Source organism: Triticum aestivum, chromosome 3B (genome assembly GCF_018294505.1).
Source record: "Triticum aestivum cultivar Chinese Spring chromosome 3B, IWGSC CS RefSeq v2.1, whole genome shotgun sequence".
NCBI classification, from domain to species: domain Eukaryota; kingdom Viridiplantae; phylum Streptophyta; class Magnoliopsida; order Poales; family Poaceae; genus Triticum; species Triticum aestivum.
Window position 1 is genome coordinate 728,194,963 of NC_057801.1, and position 23,823 is coordinate 728,218,785.

Sequence of the window (23,823 nt, forward strand, 5' to 3'; positions counted from 1 at the left end):
TCCAGATTTATTTCCAGTCGACCAGTCTCCTCTTCAAAGTTCTGGCAGAACTCTGCGAGCACAACCCCAGAGTCAAGACAACAGTCGGATGGAGAGATCATAGTTAAAATGTCTATTTGATACAAAAGATTACCTTCAAGCATGAGGAATAGCTTTTTGGTGAGTCCTCCCAGATAAGCCTCCAGATCATTCTTCTTTCCCACCAACTCACTGGCCTTGTCACTCAAGGCAATCTTGTCACTCTTCAGTCGACTGACCTCCTTGTTGGCCACATCAAGAGCAGCTTTCAGATTGGTATTTTCCTCTTCAAGCTTGGTGATTGAAGCCAGCTTCTCATCTGCGAGCTTGGTCTTCTCTAAAGCCGCTTTCTGCATCTCAGCCAAGTCAAGGTCTTTCTTCTTCAGAGCATCCCTCAGTTTGTCTGCAAAGTCACAGTGAGATCAGACTCTGAAACGGACAAGAGGCAAAAAGCAGTCGTCGAGGTTCTCACCAAACATACCTTTTGCTTCCTCCTTCGACTTCGTGAAGTTCTCCTGGACCAGTTTCAGATCAAGCTCGAGCTGGATTTGCTTGTTCTCCAACTCAGTGTAACGAGCCGCAAGCTCGCAAGATTTCTGCGAAGAACCAATCGACAAATGTCAAAGACAGTTCACTTCTGAGTGACTAAGGAAAAATCATATCATTTCTAAGACTACAGCCGAATATAAAAATTCGACCATAGTCTCGGGGACTACACCCAGTGGGTGCACTCAGCGTGCCCCCACTAGTTCTATCAGTTAGAGTCGATCAGTCGACCAACAAGTAGCAAAAAAAAGAGGTTATCTTCAGACTGTCGTCGACTGCCAGCAGTCGACCACAGTCTCGAGGACTACACCCAGTGGGTGCACTCAGCGTGCCCCCACCGATTTATCAATCCATTCGACCTGATCGAATAAAGAAAAAGCTTAAGACATAAAGACTATGGTCGACTGCCAGCAGTCGACCATAGCCTTGGGGACTACACCCAGTGGGTGCACTCAGCGTGCCCCCACTAATCCGGAATTCAATCAACACACCCAGTGGGTGTACGACAGATACTGAAATTTTCAGAAAGAAGGATTTTAAGATATCATATCCTAACAGAACAGGCGGTGATCGACTGACCTGAACATTGCTCTGAAGAGCTGAACTGGCGTCATAAGCCGCCTGACTGGCGTCTCGGATTGCCTTCACTTACTCCATCATGATCCCTGCCTGGCGTATTGCTTCTTTAGCAGCACTGGCTTGGTCTTCTGGGACGTGGTGGGTCGAGAAAAGTGAAGGCTGAGCAGCACTCGACAACGAAGGGCGAGCACTCGTCAGCGGCACCGCAAAAGATACGGTAGGCCGAGTGACGTTGTCCCCCTCTACGACCAACGTCTCGGGTGCTGGCACGTCCTGAGTCTCCTTGCCAGCAGACGCTTTCCTGTTCCTCCTCTGCCTCAGTGGTTCCTCGTCATCGTCGTCGGGAAGGTCAATAACGACGTTAGATGGAGCTGCAGAAAAGAGTCAAAATTAAAGACAAAGAGCCAACCGACTGAAGACAGAACTACAAAAGTCATACCAGGTTTTGAAGTGACAGCATCTTCCATCTCGTGATCTTCAGCCCTGGCCGAGGTATCAGAAGTAGCAGCACTGCAGCTCCAGAAGTCAGTCGGTCAGCTCACGAATCGGCCAAGAATAAATTCATGTGAAACGAGGAAACTCAAGTTACACTATTACCCTGAGATAGTGGGGATCACCATCTTCATCTTCGGCAAGACCTTCGTCGGCTTCGACGGCGCCACTCGAGATTGCTTCGGAGCTTTTTCAGTCGGCGCCGGAGAAGTCGTCCGAGGACGCTTGGTCGACTGCGCGACGGGCGCAACCCCCTTACCACGCTCGGCTGCAGGATCATGGACAAGCTTCGAGCGTCTTTCCGAACGAGGAGGTGCAACTTCCTCCTCCTCCTCCTCTTCCTCCTCATCAGAGTCATCGTCTTCATCGTCGTCATCAGCATCCGAATCCCACTCCTCCGGGCTTTCGCCCCCACTTCCTTCCTCCTCCTCAGTCGGCGCTTGCGCTCCATTGGGCATCGAGTACAACTCAGTGGTGGCCTGACAGACAACAAAACAAGACAAAGGTCAATCGACCAATTTGAAGTGAAGCAGAATGAATAAAGCAAGATCACAATCGGGGATAAGTGGTCATACCGTGTCCGGTGTGTAGGTATGGTCGAGTGGTGGGATCCTCCTAGCCCCTCGAGGGTTATCTTTATTCCCTGTGATGGCAGCCATCCACCTCTCCAGTGTGGCGTCATTGACCGCCTCTGGATGGACCCGAGTGGTATCTTCGGTGCCGCAGTACAGCCACATCGGGTGGCCTCGGTATTGGAGCGGTTGAATACGCCGTCGAAGGAAAACCTCCAGAAGGTCCATGCCAGTCACTCCGTCCCGAATGAGCTGGACTACACGCTCCATCAACATTTTTACCTGAGCCTTCTCCTCCGGGAGCACCTTCAGAGAAGACGGCTTGTTCACTCGGTCCATGGAGAATGAAGGGAGACCAGTCGACTGCCCCGGCGTCGACTCGTCTTGGTAGAAGAACCAGGTCGACTGCCACCCTCTAACCGACTCGGGAAGGGTCATGGCCGGAAAAGCGCTCTTACTCCTCACTTGGATTCCAAGACCCCCGCACATCTGGATTACTTTAGTCCTATCGTCATCCGGACTCGCCTTTTTCACCGTCTGAGAGCGACAAGTGAATATGTGCTTAAAGAGACCCCAATGCGGTCGACAACCCAGGAAGTTTTCGCACAGAGACACAAAGGCGGCGAGGTAGGCAATGGAATTGGGAGTGAAATGGTGGAGTTGCGCCCCAAAGAAGTTCAGAAACCCTCGGAAGAAAAGACTCGGTGGCTGGGAGAATCCACGATCTACATGAGTGGCTAGGAGAACGCACTCACCCTCCAGTGGTTGCGGTTGCCACTTGGTCCCCGGGAGCCTTGCTGACCCGTGAGAGATCAGTCCCTCATTGGCCAGGTCGTTGAGATCCGCCTGGGTGATGGTCGAGCGGATCCAATCCCCTTGGACCCAACCTTGCGGCAGGCGAGACCCCGACGAAGATCCACCCCGACTGGTTGCTCTTCCCTTCGCTTTCGCCGTCGCCGTCGCCTTCTTCGCTCGCTCCAAGGCCGCAGTCTTCTCCTTCACCATCGTCACCGGCGAAGCGCGCGAGGAGTGGATGGGCGGAGGCAAAAGCGGGCGCAGCAGGCGGGGGTGAAGAAGGCAGAAAGGGGAATGGAGAGGCACTGTTCAAAAACCCTCGCCCGACACCTTATATAGGGACGCTTCCGAGTGGCTGACAAGTAGACCCGGGCGGTCCTGTCAAATCCCGAAACAGTCGCGCGCGCGCGATACGTGGCGAAAAGGCGGCACGGAAATCAAGGCGTCTACGCCTTATCCCATCCGAGTACCGCGGTCCACCCCGCTTCGCGTGCTTCCCAAAATTCGGATCCCACAAAATCCGCTAACAGCAGATCAACTTGTCAGACGGTAGATTTCCTACGATCCGTCGCTCGGAAGTTCACCAAGTTCAAAAGTTCACTCGACAGAAGAAAAGAATGGATCAAGGCGACTGAAAGAAAAAGTTGATGCCATCATAAAAAAAGAGGGGGTCATTGATCCAGGATGAGACATACACAGAACACAAAAACAGGTCGGAAAGATTATCAACTCCTTCCTCATTCAAACCTCGATCCATTCGGGGGCTAATGATGAAGTCATGTACCTAGGGTAGGGTCATGGGCCTGTCCAGAGGACCCTCCCCAAGGACATCTTCATAAGAAACAGCGTTCCAGTCAACCAAGACGGATTCCACTCGACGGACTCGAAGGCATTCGACCACGAAGACTCACTCGACCACCAGGAGATTAAGAGTCACTTTGTATCCAAACGGTCTATAATTAAGTAGTCTTTATTACCATGATAACACTTTATGTAGGGCGTTACCAGTAACGCCAGTCCTTTATGTACTTTAAACCCCGCATAACTGAGGGCCGGAGGGGTCTGGCAGACACTATATAAGCCACCCCCCTCCTCAGTGTAGGGGGTTCGCACCCCTGTAACTCATACGCACATAATCCAGTCGACCGCCTCCGGGCTCCGAGACGTAGGGCTGTTACTTCCTCTGAGAAGGGCCTGAACTCGTAAATCCCTTGCGTATACAACTACTTCATAGCTAAGATCTTGCCTCTCCATACCTACCCCCCATTCTACTGTCAGACTTAGAACCACGACAGTAACCCTGGTTACTAATGGCGCACCTGCAGGTGGTGCACCATTAGTAGTTTTGCAAAAAAGTATAAATAAATAAATATATATACTAATGGCGCACCGAGTCACAGTGCGCCATTACTAGTTTAAACTAGTAATGGCGCACTGTGACACGGTGCGCCATTAGTAGTTTTGCAAAAAAAAAAAGAATAAAAAAAGAATACAGTACTGGCGCACTCTCTGTCTGGTGCGCCATTACTAGTGTTAGAACTAGTAATGGCGCACTTCGCTCGGATGCGCCATTAGTATGTATGGAAAAATGAAAAAAAATTATTACTAGTGGCGCACCGTTTGTCTGGTGCGCCATTAGTGTCTTCCACACTAATGGTGCATCACCAAATGGTGCGCCATTAGTATATAGTAGTGGCGCATCACCTGACAGGTGCGCCATTAGTGTCCATCCCATCTATAGCCCTTTTCCTAGTAGTGATTGACGAACGTTAGAGACCGTGCCACCAACACCTCTTCCAAATCGATGGCGCACCACACACACCTATCCTCCACAGCTCGCCGGCATCGTCGAAGACAACCACACCGGGATGGGGCGCGAAGCTGCATGATTTATTCCACTCGACAATGTCCCCGCCATCGCGGCGGCACCTGGTGACACACCAACCCCAACACCTATCTACAAACCGGAAACAGAGGACCAGGGTTCCCCAACCCTCACACCGCCGGAGCGGCGGATGGAGGGAAGGGGAACCGCCGGCCTCGTCGGCGCTCGACGGGGGAGGGAAACAAAGACCTCTGGTTTCGCCTCTCTCTAGCTGTCGCAGGGAGAGGGAGGAATCCCTATATTTGTAGGAACAATTATTTCGATTGGAAATTTATGAGGAATTTCTGCATATGTGATTGGTGGTCTAACTCCCCACCCTATAGTGCACAGTCGACAGTATAATTCCAAAAAGAAAAATGATCAGTACGAAAACGTACATGTACATCGCTGACATGCCTCCGTTGCCTTGCTAGTAGTGCAATAGTACAAGTCTCTCAGCTGCTTGCGCCTGACCAAAAACCCAAAATACTGTACACAAAGAAGTCACCTCAGGACCACTAAAAAAAAGTCACCTCAGGATCTAGGAAATGGCCCTTTGTTTTTCAATGTTCAAAAAAGAAGAACTTCACACGACCGAGATCGTTTCCCATATACTCCTACTCCTACAAAATCCAAGGCCGAAGAAAAAAAAATCCATTCTACTCAAATTTGACTCCTCTACTCCTTGGACCAAAGCTTTGACCCCCGAATCTCGAGGTCACGCATTTCCTACCGTCCTTGGAGTACAAACAAGCTTGCATGCAGTGCAAGATCTAGGTCTTGGTGAACTAAAGATATGACTTCACTGCACTACAGGAGTAAAGAAATGGCTCTTGACCAATGGTCGATCAGTGTGTGAGCATAGCTAATTAGGGGTTGGAACTTGGACCTCACATAGCTGCGTCGGCAATGACGCTAAAAAAATCCCGTTAGCCCACTAATCAACTCCCGCAGGAATACCTTTGCTAGAGGGACCACACCACAAGCACATAGCACAACGTATGAAAAAACCCTGCGGTTTCAGATGCTTTAGAATACTTCTGCCTTAGACATATTTACAGAAAAATTGTCGCCCAGTCGCGAATAAGTTATCAGTTTGTTCCCGTTCCATGAAACCTCATTTGTCGATGGCGTATAATTTAGTTTCATGGGTTGTACTTTCACCGTTGAAAACCAAAAACTATTACCGACATGTTGTTATTCCTGACGTATCTTCTTGACTATATAATAATATCACGATCATGCATAGTTTTACACACCCGTTGCTGTTTTCTATGATCCTCATGCATGCTACTCCAATTTATTAACTCACGTATATTATTAAAGCCGTGGATATAGCCCACTTGCGTATAAAACTCATCGACCGAACCTAAAAACCGTGGCTATAAATCTGTGTTTGGTTAAATCAAGCATATAAAACCCATAGATTGAACCTAAAAGCCGTGGCTATAAATCCGTGCTCGGTTAGCCCAAGCATATAGAACCGGTGGATCAAACCTGAAAACCACGGCTACAAATATGTGCGTGATTAATCCAAGCATATAAAACACATGGATATCAAACCTATAAACCCACGGCTATAAACCAGTCCTTGGTTAACCCAAGCATATAGAATCCTTGAATCGAACCTAAAAAAGGTCCACGGCTATGTCTTAGGATGTGCAAGAAGCAATAATCATGAGACTTTCGATTTTCCCCTTTTATTACGATTTGTGAACATATCATGTCAGATGAGACGAGGCAGCAAAACACCCCGCACACAGAGAGAGATAAACAAAGTACAAAACGCAGAAAAGCATCCAGCCCAGCAGCTCCTCTCTCTTTCCCTGCGGCCATGCACCCATCCCTTTCTCAGCTTTCTCTGTACGTACTTCTTTTTCCTGCGTCCGTCCGCCCGTCCATCCGTCCATCCATCCCCTACAAAAGGTGAATGAAAGGCCCTCCGGCCTCCGCCCAGTCACCCCTCCCTCCCTCACATGCCCTCCCGTCCTCTGAACCGAAGCCAAGTGAAGTGCAGCTCTCCTCCGTTCACATATCTTCCTTGGGTGGTGGTGAAAGAAGGGCCCCGTCCGTCCATCGATCCCCTAGAAAAGAGCAAACCAAAGCCCCGAACAGGCAAAAGAAACGCCACGCTAGGGGGTAGCGCCCAGCACCAAACGGAAAGGAAGGAAGGAATCCTCCTCCCTCTTTCTTCCTTCCATCTGCACTCTCTCTGCCCTCGCCACCAGCTCCTCTTCTTCCCTACCACGCTGACGCAGCAGCAGCACTCCTCGCTCGCTCGCCCTCTCTCTCTACATAGCAGGCGTACCGAAAATAACTCTGGTACTCTGGTGGCGGAGTGGTAAAACCTAAAGCGAGCGAGTGAGTGAACAGTGCAGGCGGCAGCGGCAGGGGTGGGGGTGGAGGTGGAGGTGGAGGTGAGGTGGTTCCCTCTCCGCCTGCCCGTCTCGGCAATTATTGCCACCTTTGGAGTTTGGAGTCCTCCAATAGGAGTCTCCTCCAGTGTTGTCTGCAACCACTGTCCTTCCCCCTCTCTCCCTTTGCCCATGTCCCCAACTTCCTCTCATCGGGGTTGGTGCTGCTGCTGAGGCTACCTCTCCTCTTCACTCACTCGCCACTGTTCTCTTCCTTCTCCGCCCATCCATCCGTCCTCCGTCCTCGCTTTAAAGCTTAAACCGCCCCGGCAAGCAAGCTAGCAGCAGCAGCTCACTTCCTCCTCTCCTCTCCGGCTCTCCCTGGTGGTGGTGGTGGTGGGTGGCCTGGCTACTGGGTGCTTAATTGCATGCTCCTGCTTTGATCTCTCCGTCCGTCCCGCTACCCGCATCCATCGATCGATCTCACTTTTCCCCGTCCTCCCAAGCTCTTGCTTCCAATCAACTCCTCTTGCTGGTGCGTTGCTTACTGTACTCTCTCCCTCCTCTTCTTCTTGGGCGAGGAGAGCGGTGAGCGGTTCTTGTCCGGGTACCACCAGGAGAGCCTTTTTAAGCCCCACCATTTCTTTGATCGTCCGTCGGCGGCACAAGCAAGCTCCCCGGGCCGGGCCGTGCACGCGAGGAATTCTCTGAATACAGAGATACGTGCGTGCGTGCGTACGTGTGTATTTGGCATGGATTCTTGGGAGCCCAAGATGCCTTCTTGGGACCTCGGCACGGTGGTCGCGCCCAGCAGCGGAGGAGGAGGCGGCGGCGGCGCGCTGGACCTGAAGCTCGGCGCGCCGACGAGCTGGAGGCCGGTCCCGGCGGGGGCGGCCGCTGCGGTGGTATCGGTGCAGCAGCAGCAGCCGCCTTCCGCGGCGCCGGCGAAGCGGGCCCGGGCGGGGCAGGGGCAGCAGACGGTGCCGCCGTGCTCCGTGGAGGGGTGCACGGCCGACCTGTCCCGCTGCCGCGAGTACCACCGCCGGCACAAGGTCTGCGAGGCGCACTCCAAGACGCCCGTCGTCGCCGTCGCCGGCCAGCAGCAGCGCTTCTGCCAGCAGTGCAGCAGGTACACCCGTTCCCTTATTCCATTTCTTGGCCGTGCATTCCCTGCCGATTCGTCCCCTCTGACATCCATCCGTGATCCACGCTCTCGAACTTCGTCCGTTGGCAGCAGCAACATCTTTACTACTGTTACTGTCGCACGAGACGAGAGTTGCTGTGGTTTGTTTCAACTCCGGCCAAAAGCTCGCCGTGGTTGCTGTAGCAGCAGCGGTGGCAGTGGCACAGTAGTTCGCGTTAACCAAGCAAGTAAGTACGGCGGCCGTTTAGTCCCAGCTAGCTGGATTAGTTCGTTCGGCGAGCAACAATTCGCTGTCCGGTGGAGCAGTTCCCTGTCGCTTTGGCCATCATGGCTCGCTTGGCGCTAGCGATTAATCATCCGACGTGCACCTCACCGAAAACCTCTGTTTGCTGCCCCCATCTGTTCCCCACTCACTGTAAATTTTACAGCAAAAGAAAACCCACTTTGAAAAACACACAAATCCATGTCAAAAAGTACATTCACCATGGAAAACATCTGTACTCCTACCTGAAAACAAAAGGAGAAGAGGATAATTTAACCAACCTGGAGGGAGAGTCATGAATTCCGGGCAACGTCTGGTCCCGGACTGCGTCTGAACGAGACAAGCGCACACGCGCCACCATTAAGGTGCTGTGGCGCATCCCGACCCAGCCCGTGCCCCCCCTGCCCTACAACGACTCGGCGCGCGCTCACGCTGGCTGGAACTGGACCTTTCAGGTCGTCGTTCTCATGGCTGCCGCTCAATTCGTCCTCCCCAACGGCCGCGTCCCTGTCCTCCACCGCAACCTGTCGCCGCCGCCCCTTGTCACGACGCGCCGTGCCCGCACGCTTTCCACATCCACACTGGTTTTCAAACAGAGAATTCCTCCCATATGCTTGTTCTAGAAGACAGGGATCAAGGATCTCAACGGTCAGCCATGATGTGGCCGTGTAATTAGGTTTTAGCAAGATTCTTGCGTGAAGGTTACGGGTGTAATTAAGCTCGTGTGGAGAGAAGCTTGGGAAATTGCGACGTGTATCTCCATTTCCATGTGCTTGATTTGGCCTAGATCTGTGGCATGTGGTTCGAGCATTTGACCGGATCTATGTTCTTGTTTTTCTACAACTTTGTTGATGATTTTTTTTTCATGCAAATTTTCGATCTGTATCTTGAGAAATCATTTTGACCCGAGGAAATTGTTCTTTGCAGGTTCCATTTGCTCGGGGAGTTCGACGAGGTGAAGAGGAGCTGCAGGAAGCGCCTCGACGGCCACAACCGCCGCCGCCGGAAGCCGCAGCCGGATCCCCTCAACCCTGCCGGCTTGTTCGCTAATCACCATGGTACTCCATCAATCCCTAATACTCCTACAAATAGTAACACGTGGAGATTAAGCATGCGGCCTAGGTAACAAAATGTAAGACGATTGTTGAAACCAAAAATCGTCTTACATTTTGGTACAAAATGAGTAGATTGTACTAAGATCTAACAGCTGCAATGAGCAAGAAAGTTGAGATTTTTAGCACTCCCATTTTGTCGGAAACGAGTGGAAAATGTGATGGAGTTGATCCATCATGCGCTCCTAGTTAATTTTAATTTTCTTCAGAACTCTATCCCCTTTCTGTTTATTTAGACTGTTTAGTGTTTCCCCTTTCAGTTGACTGCTAGCACTATCCAGAAAAACGCTTCACACGTGCTTGCTGAGTAGCAGCACAAAGTTTTCTTCTTTCCGAAAAGGATGGGAACAGGAGGTTTGACTATCAGTATGAACATCTTGCTGGTGTAGCAGACCCGAGATAGGTTTTCAGTCTTTGGCTGGCATTTCCAGGAACTTCCTGTAGGATCCAAAGCAAGAGAACAACTAGGCCTGAAGTTTCTTCTGAACTTTCTGCCCTGATACAGCCGTATCCATGTGAAAGCCAGTTAATGATGTCACAGTGAATTGAACACCTATGACATGATGAAACCACTAGCAGGCTACTAGTAGCACTCCTATACCTGTGAAGATTTTTACCTTTTACCATGTTACAGTTCAGTAGCAGGGTGGATGCACATGGCATTTACAGCTTGTCTTTGTAATTTTGGTCTCTTGTTTTTTATCAGTTGGTCGACATGGCTATTGTCATAGGTTTGCAACGCTGACGGCCGAACTAACTGTTAGCTCCCCATCATTGTTTGTGAACAGGAGTGACAAGATTCGCGTCGTACCCGCAAATCTTCTCCCCGACGTCCATGGCGGAGCCCAAGTGGCCCGGCGGCATCGCCGTGAAGACGGAGGCCGACGCGTTCCACGAGCAGTACTACTCCTTCAGCGGCGCCGCCTCCCTCTTCCACCACGGCAAGCCGGAGAGGAAGCACTTCCCCTTCCTGACGGACGGCGGCGGCGAGGCCACGTTCGGCTGCCAGCCGCCGGCGTTCACCATCACGCCTTCCTCGGAGAGCAGCAGCAACAGCAGCCGGCACAGCAACGGCAAGACCACCATGTTCGCCCACGACGGGGGCCCGGACCACAACTGTGCTCTCTCTCTTCTGTCAGACAACCCGGCGTCGGCGCACATCATGGTCCCCGCGGAGGCGCATCATCTCGGCGGCGGCGGCGTGACGATACAGTACGGCGGTGGCGGCGGCGGCGGCGGTAAGGTGGCGCGGCTGTCCAGCAACGGCGACGTCTCGCTCACCGGGCTGTCTTACGTGAGCCTGGGAGACAAGGGCGCGCCCATGTTGCACGCGTCTAACAGATCGCAGCACGCCGCTGCTACCGCTGCCACTGCCGTTGCTACCAGCACAGCGGCGGCTCCGGCGGCATCCCAGCTCCAGCAGCAGTACCATGGATACTACCACCACCAACACCAAGTGAGCGCTGATCAGGGGAGCCACCCGGATGCAGGTGGGATGCATGCCCTACCCTTCTCGTCATGGTAGTTGTCTCATCAGTCAGACTCAGATCCTAGGCTGTTGGTGTTGGTTATCAATCATCAAATGTGTCACCTGATAGTGTTAGCCCTGATGATCCTCAAGAAATCACCCAAGATATGTCCATTTTGCAACTTCTCTTGATACTCCTAACTTATGGAAAATCACCATCTACTTATGATTCAGAATTGGGTTACGATGATTCTATTTGTATCGGTTGGTTTGTTCATTTTGGCCATCGTGCACTTGGCTTGGTAGGGTTACATCAGCAGAAAGTACACAGGGGGCTTGAACTGTAGTTGATTATTCTAATCATGCGTCTGCCTGTTTCTCACATGTTGTGCTTCAGAAGAGATATTGTTCAGGAACAGTAATTAGATTATCCAGGATGCAGGATCACTTGCATAACTTCCGTTCTACTCTCTCCGTTCCTAAATACTTGTCTTTCTAGGCATTTCAACAAGTGACTACATACGGAGCAAAATGAATAAATCTACACTTTAAAATATGTCTACATACATCCATATGTAGTAGTCATTTGAAATGTCTAGAAAGACAAATATTTAGGAACGGAGGGAGTAGCTAGGATCATATGTTGGGAATTCAGATAGCTACACTCTATCTTATGGAACTGTGCTTGTTTGCAAGTACTCTTTGTCAAAAAATACACAGTAAAGAAAGTGTTGAATATGTGGCAAATGGAAGTCCACATATTTCGTTTGAAGTCCATGTTTAAGGGAGGCAGGATGCCAAGTAACCAAAAAGGCCAAAGGTGGAGTGTCTGGTAAATAAAGCTGTAGTTTTACCATGCCGTGGCAATAATATAATAAAGATGGTTGTATGCATTGCTTGATACAGAGGCCAGGCGTTATCCTCCTTCTCGAAAAAAAAGTTCAAAATCTGGAGCTTAACGGATCATATTCGTGTAAGCTTATGCTCTATTGCAAAAATTGTTGTAAATGCAAAAATTGTTGTGGTAACATTTATTCAAGGTGCTTGAACCACGCCGACGGAGGTTAATGCCAACCAAACGACTGTTTATTTACAGTCTGAAGAAAGACAAGATAAAATTGTTCCAAAAAAAATGTTATTATTGTTACTTTGAAACAGCACTTGTAAATAAGTTCTTGACATCCAGAAAGAAAGCAAAATGAAAAAAAGAGAGATTGTAAGATGCTCCCAGTTATTATGGACCGTTCATTATTTTCCATCCAATGGCCTAGATTAAATGTCGTGACCTATTACCTTCCATGGATTAATAGATCACCCATGAGAGGTACTAGGCCGTATTTGATAAATGTTAGATTTTTTTGTAAAAGCATTACTACCATATAGGGAGCAATCGAGTAAAGGAAAATATGTCATTCATATATGTGACTGAAGCTATTAAATGTTGTCGTTTATACATGAAAAATATTGTGAGCTTGTATAAAATAGGAATTGTTTTATTTTTCCCATAATATACTAACTTTTTTAAAATAAAAACTTATATGGTTATGTACAATTGTGAACTTCATTAAATAAAGAGCATGTAAAAAAATACACTTATCAGTTTGCAAATTTCTTCTATTTGTATTTGATGTGATTTATGCTTAAATTGTTTTTAAAATTCAGTAACTTCTTTAAGAATTCATGATACTTAGTAAAATGAACATGAACTTGAAGATCATGATTAAGAAAATCTGGTTCTTAGAGGTGCATAAATGTGAGGATGAGTTATTCTCTAAATATTAAAAGTAATTTTTCTATGGTTCTGCCACAGCCAATTAGTTTGCACATGTTTGGGCCTACTACTTAACGGAATCAATGACTCAAATCTTTTATGTGCTCTTACCTTTCGTGAGGTAAAAGGGACCATATTGAAACTGCTCATAATATATAAAAAAACCTTTGAGCGGTAGAGATGAAGTGCACGCTGGGCTAACAAGAATGGACGGTGGAGATCACCCATGATATGTTTGCAACTTTTCATGACATTCCTAATAACTTATGGAAAATCCCCCTGATTACAATTGAGAACTGAATTACAATTTAGTTTGTAATGGTTGGTTCGTTAATTTTTGCCGCGCATTATTAGACATAACCATTTACGACTAGCTCTTTGTCACCTCCATAAACGAGAAACATACCCTTAGTCCTTTTCAGGTATTTTAGGATGTTCTTGACCGCTGTCCAATGATCAGGTCTGGTACACAACATTGCATACATGATAGAGCCTATGGCTGAAGCATAGGGAACATCTTTCATTTTCTCTCTATCTTCTGCTGTGGTCGGGCATTGAGTCTGACTCAACTTCACACCTTGCAATACAGGCAAGAACCCTTTCTTTGCCTGATCCATTTTGAACTTTTTCAAAACTTTATCAAGCTATGTGCTTTGTGAAAGTCCAATTAAGCGTCTTGATCTATCTCTATAGATCTTGATGCCCAATATGTAAGCAGCTTCACCGAGGTCCTTCATTGAAAAACTTTTATTCAAGTATCCCTTTATGCTATCCAGAAATTCTATATCATTTCCAATTAACAATATATCATCTACATATAATATCAGAAATGCTACAGAGCTCCCACTCACTTTCTTGTAAATACAAGCTTCTCCAAAAGTCTGCATAAAACCATATGCTTTGATCACACTATCAAAGCGTTTATTCCAACTCCGAGATGCTTGCACCAGTCCATAAATGGATCGCTGGAGCTTGCACACTTTGTTAGCACCTTTTGGATCGACAAAACCTTCCGGTTGCATCATATACAACTCTTCTTCCAGAAAACCATTCAGGAATGCAGTTTTTACATCCATTTGCCAAATTTCATAATCATAAAATGCGGCAGATGCTAACATGATTCGGACAGACTTAAGCATCGCTATGGGTGAGAAAGTCTCATCGTAGTCAACCCCTTGAACTTGTCGAAAACCTTTTGCAACAAGTCGAGCTTTGTAGACAGTTATATTACCATTAGCGTCAATCTTCTTCTTGAAGATCCATTTATTCTCAATGGCCTGCCGATCATCGGGCAAGTCAACCAAAGTGCATACTTTGTTCTCATACATGGATCCTATCTCAGATTTCATGGCTTCAAGCCATTTTTTGGAATCTGGACTCATCATTGCTTCCTCATAGTTCGTAGGTTTGTCATGGTCAAGCAACATGACTTCTAGAATAGGATTACCATACCACTCTGGTGTGGATCTTACTCTGGTAGACCTACGAGGTTCAGTAGAAACTTGATCTGAAGTTTCATGATCAATATCATTAGCTTCCTCACTAATTGGTGTAGTTGTCACAGGAACCGGTTCTTGTGATGAACTACTTTCCAATAAGGGAGAAGGTACAGTTACCTCATCAAGTTCTACTTTCCTCCTACTCACTTCTTTCGAGAGAAACTCCTTCTCTAGAAAGGATCCAAATTTAGCAACAAAAATCTTGCCCTCAGATCTGTGATAGAAGGTGTACCCAATAGTCTCTTTTGGGTATCCTATGAAGACACATTTCTCTGATTTGGGTTCGAGCTTATCTGGTTGAAGTTTCTTCACATAAGCATCGCAGCCCCAAACTTTAAGAAACGACAACTTTGGTTTCTTGCCAAACCACAGTTTATAAGGCGTCGTCTCAACGGATTTTGATGGTGCCCTATTTAACGTGAATGCGGCCGTCTCTAAAGCATAACCCCAAAACGATAGCGGTAAATCAGTAAGAGACATCATAGATCGCACCATATCCAATAAAGTACGATTACGACGTTCAGACACACCATTCCGTTGTGGTGTTCCGGGTGGCGTGAGTTGCGAAACTATTCCGCATTGTTTCAAATGTAAACCAAACTCGTAACTCAAATATTCTCCTCCACGATCAGATCGTAGAAATTTAATTTTCTTGTTATGATGATTTTCCACTTCACTCTGAAATTCTTTGAACTTTTCAAATGTTTCAGACTTGTGTTTCATCAAGTAGATACACCCATATCTGCTCAAATCATCTGTGAAGGTGAGAAAATAACGATACTCGCCGCGAGCCTCAATATTCATTGGACCACATACATCAGTATGTATGATTTCCAACAAACTAGTTGCTCGCTCCATAGTTTCGGAGAACAACGTTTTAGTCATCTTGCCCATGAGGCACGGTTCGCAAGTACCAAGTGATTCATAATCAAGTGATTCCAAAAGTCCATCAGTATGGAGTTTCTTCATGCGCTTTACACCGATATGACCTAAACGGCAGTGCCACAAATAAGTTGCACTATCATTATCAACTCTCCATCTTTTGGCTTCAACATTATGAATATGTGTATCACTACTATCGAGATTTAATAAAAATAGACCACTCTGTAAGTGTGCATGACCATAAAAGATATTACTCATATAAATAGAACAACCATTATTCTCTGATTTAAATGAATAACCATCTCGCATCAAACAAGATCTAGATATAATGTTCATGCTCAACGCTGGCACTCAATAACAATTATTCAGGTCTAAAACTAATCCCGTTGGTAGATATAGAGGTAGCGTGCCGACCGTGATCACATCGACTTTGGAACCATTTCCCACACGCATGGTCACCTCGTCCTTAGCCAATCTTCGCCTAATCCGTAGTCCCTGTTTCGAGTTGCAAATATTAGCAACAGAACCAGTATCAAATACCCAGGTGCTACTGCGAGCATTAGTAAGGTACACATCAATAACATGTATATCACATATACCTTTGTTCACTTTGCCATCCTTCTTATCCGCCAAATACTTGGGGCAGTTCCGCTTCCAGTGTCCAGTCTGCTAGCAGTAGAAGCACTCAGTCTCAGGCTTAGGTCCAGACTTGGGTTTCTTCTCTTGAGCAGCAACTTGTTTGCTGTTCTTCTTGAAGTTCCCCTTCTTCTTCCCTTTGCCCTTTTTCTTGAAACTGGTGGTCTTATTGACCATCAACACTTGATGCTCCTTCTTGATTTCTACCTCCGCAGCCTTTAGCATTGCGAAGAGCTCGGGAATAGTCTTGTCCATCCCTTGCATATTATAGTTCATCACGAAGCTCTTGTAGCTTGGTGGCAGTGATTGAAGAATTCTGTCAATGACACTATCATCAGGAAGATTAACTCCCAGTTGGATCAAGTGATTATTATACCCATACATTTTGAGTATGTGTTCACTGACAGAACTATTCTCCTCCATCTTACAGCTATAGAACTTACTGGAGACTTCATATCTCTCAATCCGGGCATTTGCTTGAAATATTAACTTCAACTCCTGGAACATCTCATATGCTCCATGATGTTCAAAACATCGTTGAAGACCCGGTTCTAAGCCGTAAAGCATGGCACACTGAACTATCGAGTAGTCATCAGCTTTGCTCTGCCAGACGTTCTTAACATCGTCAGTTGCATCTGCAGCAGGCCTGGCACCCAGCGGTGCTTCCAGGACGTAATTCTTCTGTGCAGCAATGAGGATAATCCTTAGGTTACGGACCCAGTCTGTGTAATTTCTACCATCATCTTTCAACTTAGCTTTCTCAAGGAACGCATTAAAATTCAAGGGAACAACATCACGAGCCATCTATCTACAACAAACATAGACAAGCAAAATACTATCAGGTACTAAGTTCATGATAAATTTAAGTTCAATTAATCATATTACTTAAGAACTCCCACTTAGACAGACATCTCTCTAGTCATCTAAGTGATGACGTGATCCAAATCAACTAAACCATGTCCGATCATCACGTGAGATGGAGTAGTTTCAATGGTGAACATCACTATGTTGATCATATCTACTATATGATTCACGTTCGACCTTTCGGTCTCCGTGTTCCGAGGCCATATCTGTATATGCTAGGCTTGTCAAGTTTAACCTGAGTATTCCGCGTGTGCAACTGTTTTGCACCCGTTGTATTTGAACGTAGAGCCTATCACACCCGATCATCACGTGGTCTCTCAGCACGAAGAACTTTCGCAACGGTGCATACTCAGGGAGAACACTTCTTGATAATTTAGTGAGAGATCATCTTAAAATGCCACCGTCAATCAAAGCAAGATAAGATGCATAAAGGATAAACATCACATGCAATCAATATAAGTGATATGATATGGCCATCATCATCTTGTGCTTGTGATCTCCATCTCCGAAGCACCGTCGTGATCACCATCGTCACCGGCGCGACACCTTGATCTCCATCGTAGCATCATTGTTGTTACGCCATCTATTGCTTCTACGACTATCGCTACCGCTTAGTGATAAAGTAAAGAAATTACAGGGCGTTTGCATTTCATATAATAAAGCGCAACCATATGGCTCCAGCCAGTTGCCGATAACTTCGGTTACAAAACATGATCATCTCATACAATAAAATATAGCATCACGTCTTGACCATATCACATCACAACATGCCCTGCAAAAACAAGTTAGATGTCCTCTACTTTGTTGTTGCAAATTTTACGTGGCTGCTACGGGCTGAGCAAGAATCGTTCTTACCTACACATCAAAACCACAACGATAGTTTGTCAAGTTAGTGCTGTTTTAACCTTCGCAAGGACCGGGCGTAGCCACACTCAGTTCAACTAAAGTTGGAGAAACAGACACCCGCTAGTCACCTGTGTGCAAAGCACGGCGGTAAAACCAGTCTCGCGTAAGCGTATGTGTAATGTCGGTCCGGGCCGCTTCATCCAACAATACCACCGAACCAAAGTATGACATGCTGGTAAGTAGTATGACTTGTATCTCCCACAACTCACTTGTGTTCTACTCGTGCATATAACATCAACGCATAAAATCTAGGCTCGGATGCCACTGTTGGGGAACGTAGTAATTTCAAAAAAATTCCTACGCACACGCAATATCATGGTGATGCATAGCAACGAGAGGGGAGAGTGTGTCCACGTACCCTCGTAGACCGAAAGCGGAAGCGTTATGACAACGCGGTTGATGTAGTCGTACATCTTCACGATCCGACCGATCCAAGCACCGGACGTACGGCACCTCCGAGTTCAGCACACGTTCAGCTCGATGACGATCCCCGGACTTTGATGCAGCAGGGTGTCGGGGATGAGTTCCGTCAGCACGACGGCGTGGTGACGATGATGATGTTCTACCGACGCAGGGCTTCGCCTAAGCACCGCAACGATATGACCGAGGTGGAATATGGTGGAGGGGGGCACCGCACACGGCTAAGGAACGATCACGAAGATCAACTTGTGTGTCTTGGTGTGCCCCCCCGCCCCCGTATATAAAGGAGCAAGGGGGGAGGCCGGCCGGCCCTAGGGGGCGCGCCAAGGAGGGGGAAATCCTCCTCCTAGTGGGAGTAGGATTCCCCTTTCCTAGTCCCACTAGGAAGGAGGAAGGGGGAAGGAAAGAGAGGGAGAGGGAGAGGGAAAGAGGGGCCGCTTCCCCCTCCCTAGTCCAATTCGGACTCCCCATGGGGGGGGGGCGCCACCTCCTAGGCTGCTGCGCTCTCTCTCCCCTCAGGCCCACTAAGGCCCAATACTTCCCCGGGGGGTTCCGGTAACCCCTCTGGCACTCCGGTTTTCTCTGAAATTACCCGGAACAATTCCGGTGTCCGAATATAGTCGTCCAATATATCAATCTTTATGTCTCGACCATTTCGAGACTCCTCGTCATGTCTATGATCACATCCGGGACTCCGAACAACCTTTGGTACCTCAAAGCTTATAAACTCATAATAAAACTATCATCGTAACATTAAGCGTGCGGACCCTACGGGTTCGAGAACTATGCAGACATGACCTAGAACTGTTTCCGGTCAATAACCAATAGCGGAACCTGGATGCTCATATTGGCTCCTACATATTCTACGAAGATCTTTATCGGTCAAACCGCATAACAACATACATTGTTCCCTTTGTCATCGGTATGTTACTTGCCCGAGATTTGATCGTCGGTATCCAATACCTAGTTCAATCTCGTTACCGGCAAGTCTCTTTACTCGTTACGTAATGCATTATTCCGTAACCAACTCATTGGCCACATTGCTTGCAAGGCTTATAGTGATGTGCATTACCGAGAGGGCCCAGAGATACCTCTTCGACAATCGGAGTGACAAAACCTAATCTCGAAATACGCCAACTCAACATCTACCTTTGGAGACACCTGTAGAGCTCCTTTATAATCACCCAGTTACGTTGTGACGTTTGTTAGCACACAAAGTGTTCGTCCGGTAAACGGGAGTTGCATAATCTCATAGTTGTAGGAACTTTGTATAAGTCATGAAGAAAGCAATAGCAACATACTAAATGATCAAGTGCTAGGCTAACGGAATGGGTCAAGTAAATCACATCATTCTCCTAATGATGTGATCTCTTTAATCAAATGACAACACATGTCTATGGTTAGGAAACATAACCATCTTTGATTAATGAGCTAGTCAAGTAGAGGCATACTAGTGACATTAAGTTTGTCTATGTATTCACACATGTATCATGTTTCCGATTAATACAATTCTAGCATGAATAATAAACATTTATCATGATATGAGGAAATAAATAATAACTTTATTATTGCCTCTAGGGCATATTTCCTTCAACTAGTGCAGAACCGGCCTTTAGTGCCGGTTCGTGACGGCCTTTAGTGCCGGTTCGCCAACCGGCACTAAAGAGTGGGGACTAAAGGTCCCCCCCTTTAGTACCAGTTCGTCATGAACCGGCGCTAAAGGGCAAACACGTGGCATGAGCCAGGCCTGGGTGCGCGTAGGGCTTTAGTACCGGTTGGTAACACCAACCGGTACTAAATGTTAGGGTGTTTTTTGAGTTTTTCCTTTAGTTGTGTGTTTTCAATTTAATTTAGTGATTGTTTTACATTATAATGAGTTGTTAAATCATTAGGTGAAAGTACCGCGGATTAGTTTCGACTGAAGGATCTAGCTATATAAGTGATCAAGTATATGCCATATCGATATTATACTTGACCACCCAATTAATTAGGTGATCAGGTATAATATATATGGATATGGCATATATATACTTGATCACTTAGGTATAGGAATCATCCAGCTGAAACTAATCTATGGTTTCTTTCATTTAAATGATATAATAACTCATCATCATCATCATATTAATATAAAAACTCTTGCATCATATCATCAACATGAGTATATGTATACTCTAGCTAGCTAGCTAAAAATCATCATAGTCGTCATTATCACTATTTAATCATCATAGTCATTACTGCTATCTAATCACCATACCAACAGTAGCTTAAAGAAGAAACATTCACTTGTACCAGAAGCAAAAATATCATCGAGTTCAACATTATTGTATGATACACGACAAAAGCAAATCACTATTTGAGATTAAGTTTAGAACGAAGAACACGGACATGAAAGGACAAGTACTAAGAGCAGCATGAACTAGCTAAATCACTCCTGCTAGCTACTCTCTCTCTGGTAAAATAGCATATAACATGTATAGCTCTCCTGATTCATCATACTGGAGCATGCAGATGAACCTGTGTCCTAATCATGGGCTGCGCTTGTCATTGCTGCCCCCTAATACTTCTCTGCGATCGTTAACAATTTTCCTCCAATCTTTCACTATTAAGCATTCATCGCTTCTAGAAATCCTGAATGCATTCATGTGCAATGTAGGATATCTTGGCCGTAAGCTAACAATTGACATGCGACCTTTAGTCTCGATCCCCTGAGGCACAACTGTCATCGGGAGTCCCTGTTGAAGAACATCGTATAGTATTTAATTAATATACTTAGCAATGAAAGTTTAGCAAAAAAATATGTATGCATAAGATGCACTGAGGACAAATAGTAAAAATCTTACCATCATTCCTAAATAGATGTGACCGTAGTTCAATACCATCACTATTGGTCGCACGTTTTGAGTACTAACATTTCTAAGTGCAGGAAGAAAATTTGTCTTGACAGTATGAAGATCCTCAAGCCATGAAACATAATGACTTATCTCCTCGCAGTTTAGTGCAACTCCGGGACAGTAGTAGGTCATGTCCACCAAGTGCCGGACATGTTTGCTTGAATGGAAATAAGCTGTCAATAGAAATTAGTTATCAATTATTTTTGAATAAGCAATATCAAATACAAAAATATAGTTGAGAAGAACTCACATAGTGGTAGAACTGGAGGCGTCTGCACATCGACCCATATGTCTCTATTACTTTCAATATCATCTCCCGGACGAATATCAAAGGTAATAACCATACCAGGCTCAAATGCATAAGCCTTGCATAGTGCTTGCCAAGTTTTTCATTCAAAATAGGTGTACGTGTGTGCATTGTATACTTTGACCTTGAAAGTATAACCATGCTCAGTTTTCAGGTAAACTCTCTTTACCTCCATAGTTTCCATATCCTTGAAACCTATCTTATCCAAGACAAAAATTCTTGCATGGCAGGGGATGCGCTAGTAGAATAGTGAAAATTAAAAATTATAAGTCAGGCAAATGAAGCATATATATATAAGTCATGCTTAATTACGAAAACAGACTTGTCGTTGTGACTTACTGTATCGAATTCGAATGTCTCATCCAGCTTGATGCCGAATCGCCTATCATCAACAAAGAAATTTCTGTCGCACTGGCCGCTCTGGTCTTCACAGTATTCGCACATAATGAAATTTTTTCCGTCGTCAGACGACATTTCCTATGTTCATATTAGGCGAAACATTAAGCATTTACTAAAAATAAACTAGTTCTATTATAATTCAACTAGTTCAACTAAGCATTTACTAAAAATAAACTAGTTCTATTAATTCAACTAGTTCAACTAAACATTTACTAAAAATAAACAAGTTATATTAATTCAATTAGTTCAAGTGAGCATTTACTAAAAATAAACTAGTTCTATTAATTCAACTAGTTCAACTAAGCATTTACTAAAAATAAACTAGTTATATTAATTCAATTAGTTCAACTAGACATTTATTAAAAATAAACTAGTTATATTAATTCAATTAGTTCAACTAAGCATTTACTAAAAATAAACTAGTTTCTTTTAATTCAACTAGTTTAACTAAACATTTACTAAAAATAAACTAGTTATATTAATTCAATTAGTTCAACTAAGCATTTATTAAAAATAAACTAGTTCTATTAATTCAACTAGTTCAACTAAACATTTCTAAAAATAAACTAGTTATATTAATTCAATTAGTTCAACTAAGCATTTACTAAAAATAAACTAGTTCTATTATAATTCAACTAGTTCAACTAGTGTGTGTGTATGTGTGTGCGTGTAGTGTGTGTGTGTGTGTGTGTGTGTGTGTGTGTGTGTGTGTGTAGTGTGTGTGTGTGTAGTGTGTGTATAGAGCGGGCGCGTACAGGCGGCGGTGGCGGCGACGACGGGCGGCGAGGGCGGCGGCCGGGGACGGCGACGAGACGGGTGGCGAGGATGGCGATGAGACGACCGGGGGCGCGGCGACGACGACGGGCGGCGGGGGCGTGCGGCGACGACGGGGACGACGACGACGGGCGGCGGGGGCGGCGGGGACGGCGACGACGTGCGGCAGGGGCGGCGATCGAGGGCGGCGGGGGCGATGGCGCGGTGGCGCGTCGGCGTCGGCGTCGGCGATAGATCGATGTCACGCGAGAAGTGGAGAAGTGGTCGACGATGGAACTGTTTTTTCATAAGTGTAGTATATATAGGAGGGGTCTTTACTACCGGTTGGAGCCTCCAACCAGTACTAAAGGCCAATTTTGGCCAGCCCAAGCGGCGGGAAACGAGGGCCTTTAGCACCGGTTGGTGGGTCCAACCAGTACTAAAGGGCAACACATTAGTACCGGTTGGGGCCACCAACGGGTACTAAAGGCCGTGCGCTGCCATGCCGCGGTGCGCTATTTTTAGTCCCACCTCACCGAGCGAAGGGCAGCCACACTGGTTTATAAACCCAGCCGCGGCTGCCCTTTTGAACTCCTCTATATAGTAGGCTTCTGGGGCTAACTAGGGCGCGCTGCCCTGTGAGTCTGCTGGCCCTTTTGGGCCTGTATTTGCAGACCCTAGGTCTGGCAGGCCCACCGGACAACGCCCCAACATTTTTTTATATAATTTTTTTTCGAGTAGTTTTTTTGCTGTATTTAGTTTCTTTGTGAATATTTTTGCTTTATATATTTTTTTCATTCCTGTATTATTTATTTTCTTCTATTTATTTTTGAGTAATTTTTTATATAGTTTTTTATTTTCTACTTTATTTTTTCTTCTATTTATTTCTGAGTAGTTTTTTTTTGCAGTATTTAGTTTCTTTGTGAATATTTTTGCTTTATATAATTTTTTTCTTTTCTGCATTATTTTTTTTCTTCTATTTATTTTTAAGTAATTTTTTTATATAGTTTTGTCTTTTCTGCTTTATTTTTTTCTTCTATTTATTTTTGAGTAGTTTTTTTTTGCTGTATTTAGTTTCTTTGTGAATATTTTTGCTTTATATAATTTTTTTTCTTTCCTGCATTATTTATTTTCTTCTATTTATTTTTGAGTAGTTTTTTATATAGGTTTTTCTTTTCAGCTTTTTCAGAGTTTGTTTTACTGTGATTTACTGTTTCACTGTCATTTCTCTTCCTCTTCTTCTTCTTCAGAGTTTGTTTTGCTGTGATTTACTGTTTCACGGTCATTTC

The 23,823-nt window shown here is 45.8% G+C and overlaps 1 protein-coding gene across 1 annotated transcript; it reads left to right on the forward strand.

The window, feature by feature from the left end:
- Positions 1 to 6,815: 6,815 nt before the first annotated feature.
- LOC123072037 (squamosa promoter-binding-like protein 2) lies at positions 6,816 to 11,459 on the forward strand. Its single transcript, XM_044495597.1, has 3 exons — positions 6,816 to 8,349; positions 9,554 to 9,684; positions 10,527 to 11,459. Exons 1-3 carry the CDS (start codon positions 7,973 to 7,975, stop codon positions 11,261 to 11,263), a joined length of 1,245 nt encoding a protein of 414 aa, XP_044351532.1. The 5' UTR covers positions 6,816 to 7,972; the 3' UTR covers positions 11,264 to 11,459.
- Positions 11,460 to 23,823: the final 12,364 nt, after the last annotated feature.

Bases quoted from the DNA above. Each gene is read 5' to 3' on its own strand.
- LOC123072037 (XM_044495597.1), top strand. From the start codon at position 7,973: ATGGATTCTTGGGAGCCCAAGATGCCTTCTTGGGACCTCGGCACGGTG. The intron at 8,350-9,553 runs GTACACCCGTTC...TGTTCTTTGCAG, and splicing joins TTCTGCCAGCAGTGCAGCAG to GTTCCATTTGCTCGGGGAGT. The intron at 9,685-10,526 runs GTACTCCATCAA...GTTTGTGAACAG, and splicing joins CTTGTTCGCTAATCACCATG to GAGTGACAAGATTCGCGTCG.